This window comes from Laccaria bicolor, genomic scaffold (genome assembly GCF_000143565.1).
Source record: "Laccaria bicolor S238N-H82 LACBIscaffold_77 genomic scaffold, whole genome shotgun sequence".
NCBI classification, from domain to species: domain Eukaryota; kingdom Fungi; phylum Basidiomycota; class Agaricomycetes; order Agaricales; family Hydnangiaceae; genus Laccaria; species Laccaria bicolor.
Window position 1 is genome coordinate 118,246 of NW_001889948.1, and position 3,048 is coordinate 121,293.

Below are 3,048 nucleotides of genomic sequence, written 5' to 3' on the forward strand. Positions count from 1 at the left end.
AAACCGTAAGACCTCACATGACACCACTTTCACACTTGCCATTTGAACGGAGGGCCAACTTTTATGAGGGAAGTATTTGTCCCACCAAGTGGTCAAGAAGTCAGATGGTGGTGAATGCCACGATGTCCTTAATGGCAAGAATAGTCAGCTTCAGAAAAGGGGCGAAGCGCAAGAAACAACTCACCGAATGGCGCAAGAACGAAATCTCCACAAACTTGAGGCCACCCCAATCTACACCCCCGTCCTGTCTACAGAGCCGCAGGCTCATATAGGTCTTTTGTCTCTTTGAACCCACGAGGCCAGCAATACCGTTGCTGATCGACATCTTCATGAAAGTCATGGATGGTGTTGGTTTTTTGGACGAGGCCCATGGAGTTTAAGTGGAGGAGCTGAGGCCTTCTTTATTGAGGCTTAAAAGATGCGAAAGAGGCCTTCGCCGACGAGGCCCGGGACGTAGTGGCAGTACAGGTCGTATTCAAAGATGGTGGAGGTAGATGGAACCGGTGGTGGCTGCTTTGTGGGCAGTCTGCGATGCTCCTTTCCCTTGTTCAGAATCCGAAGTGGAACCCGACGAAGTGGGGGTCGAAGACGAATTGGACAAGGCCGGTTTGAAGGCGAATTCACCGTAGCAGGAGCGAATGGCACCGTCGAAGAGGAAGTCAACGTCGAAGAGTCCAAAGAGGGAACAACACCCCTATTATGCACGATACACTGCAACGGTTTAACGGACGAACATGGTCCGCATCAACATTCCTCCCTCTCGTTCGCATCCGCCGTCTGAGATTGGCCTCGAGAAGCACAACAAAAAGGTGATCCCCAATTCCGAGAGATTATGTGCGTATTGCGTGGAGTAGAGATTGAGTCCCAAGTCCAACCTTTTTGGATCTCAACTTCCTTTCACGTCATTCAGGCTCACGGAAACCCTGGCATGGAAACCTGAAATCAAGCACAACATCCTCAGGCATGCGGTTCGCCCACCCAGCATCGAGCACGTCGGTTCTAACAGAGGAAGGACTTCGCGTGGCGATCACGCGGAAATGACGAGGCAAAGTTTATGTTGTCCAAGGCGTACATGGAGGTTTGGATGAGGGTCTGGATGAAGGTTTGATAGAATTTGAAGTGGGGGGGGGGGGGAGACAGTTGAGGCGGAAGATGCGGGATTCAAAGTGGAATGCAAGTGGAATGGGGGATTGAGGCGGAAGGAAAACTTTGGAGGATTGGAAGGGCCGGGACGAGCGCCATCTCCCTCTGCCATGTTTGTTCGTACTGACGCACGCTTGCATTCTCCATTCCCAGCCTCTGGTCGTCAATCTGCGTGATTTGGCCCAAGATGGGCTACGTCGTCGTGCGGCTTTGGCTGGAAAAATCGAGGTCGCGTTCCTCCTCCTCTACACCAGCATCAATGCGTGCAGACAACTTCCTCGAACAGCTGCATGGTGTCGAGGCAGAGGCGGTTGAAACCTCACTGAATTCTCGACGAGGGTGCTTCGATATTATGACTGGCACTAGGTCGGCCATGTAAACTCGGATGGCAGGATTAGGATCCGGAGGGACGAGGGAGTGCGGGGAAGGGTCGAAATCATACGATTATGGTGGGTTTATGTGGGGGGTTTCGCATAGTGCTTCAACGAGTTCTGCTTTACGCTGACGTACTGGTTGTGTACGAAGATCTGGTGTGTGTTTCCGAGAGTGGTGGCCTGTGAATAGGCCTTTACATAGCAGGACTTGATCATCTCGCACTTCTGTGGGTGTAGCAATTTGACATTGTAAGAAAGAAGTCCAAAATTCGAGAGGCGTACCTTTGTCACAAAGCTGTTTTGTGGTGCAACTCAAGGCCATGATGTTAGACGAACTTGAGGAGTGGATGATAAGGAGAAATGAGTCGTAATGTTTGCCGTATGTTTGTTGATTGAGTTGTCTAGAACGTTCACCTGTTCACTACCACCATAGGTCCAAACGATGCCTTCTTCGCCGTGAACGTGGAATTTCAGCAAGAAGGTACCGCGCGTGCTCGCCGATCAAAGCGTTGATTCTTGTCCTTTCCTTCATCATTTACGAGTCGGCAATGTTTCGCCTGGCCAAATTCCCTTTGATTCATTCCATCCCAGTACGCTTTTCAACGAAATGAAATTCGCTCAATAAGTGGCGCTTAACGTTAACCTTCAACAACTTAGGTTCAATCCCAATGAATGGGCGGTAGTCGATGAGCGTGCTCGGAACTTAATACTCTCCTTCCGGTGTTGACAACCTTATTTTCCGGAAGTTTGGGGATACCAGATACCCACCAGCCGGGATGACAGCTGCTGAAATCCTGGACGTTCCCAACGAGAAGAAGTGCTGGCGCTCAATTTTTCAAGTTAGAGCGTACGTGGTTGCGAAGCAAGACGAGGAGGGGATGACTTGGCATCTTTATCTTCACCCTGGCTTGAACGGGAACAGGCAAGGTAGCCAACACAGGGTGCGTGTATTGATTTATATGTTGCTACTTACTGATCCTATGGTATGTCTAGGAATGGTTCAATGTTGCTCTGTCAAAACGCACAACTCATCTTGTACTTCTGCGGGTGTGGGTTAGAAACATGTCGACCAAAGATTCTCGGCGTTTCGCTGGACAAAGTCATTGATAGAATGACTGCAGAGGAAATCGATACTGTTGCTTCCCAGTTGCAATCTATTCAAGCCAAGATAGCGGTTATGCCAACCGTCGTCGGGTCGATAGCCGGTGACTAGTATCGCAACGAGTTCTGGCTACTTTGGAGGGCGCCGCCTCCCACAACCGTTCTCCAGCGTGTCGGACTTTGTCGAGTGCCATCAACAATTTTTGGGCCATGATATTCCGCTTTGCTTGGTTGAAGACATGCTCGCTGCCTTACCTCGCGACGTGGCCACTGGCATGTGTTTTGTCCACGGTGGCTTCTTCCCAAACAATTTTCTGTGGCTCACGATCATTGATTGGGCGGCGCCCTCGCGCTTGCTCACCTGTATAGGGGGCCTGCAGAGAGGGGGACATAAGACCGGTGTTCGAGCTCAATAACATCAGCCTGTATT

At 50.6% G+C, this 3,048-nt stretch overlaps 2 protein-coding genes across 2 annotated transcripts; both read left to right on the forward strand.

Annotated features, from left to right (window-relative positions):
* Nucleotides 1-17: 17 nt before the first annotated feature.
* Nucleotides 18-272, forward strand: LACBIDRAFT_316710 (uncharacterized protein; the record flags this gene model as incomplete). The annotated part of the gene is made up of 1 exon (XM_001889993.1): nucleotides 18-272. One exon carries the CDS (start codon nucleotides 18-20, stop codon nucleotides 270-272), a length of 255 nt encoding a protein of 84 aa, XP_001890028.1.
* Nucleotides 273-2,293: 2,021 nt separating this feature from the next.
* LACBIDRAFT_316712 (uncharacterized protein) lies at nucleotides 2,294-2,624 on the forward strand (the record flags this gene model as incomplete). Its single annotated transcript, XM_001889994.1, has 2 exons — nucleotides 2,294-2,458; nucleotides 2,511-2,624. The coding sequence occupies 2 exons, from the start codon at nucleotides 2,294-2,296 to the stop codon at nucleotides 2,622-2,624; spliced, it is 279 nt and encodes a 92-aa protein (XP_001890029.1).
* Nucleotides 2,625-3,048: the final 424 nt, after the last annotated feature.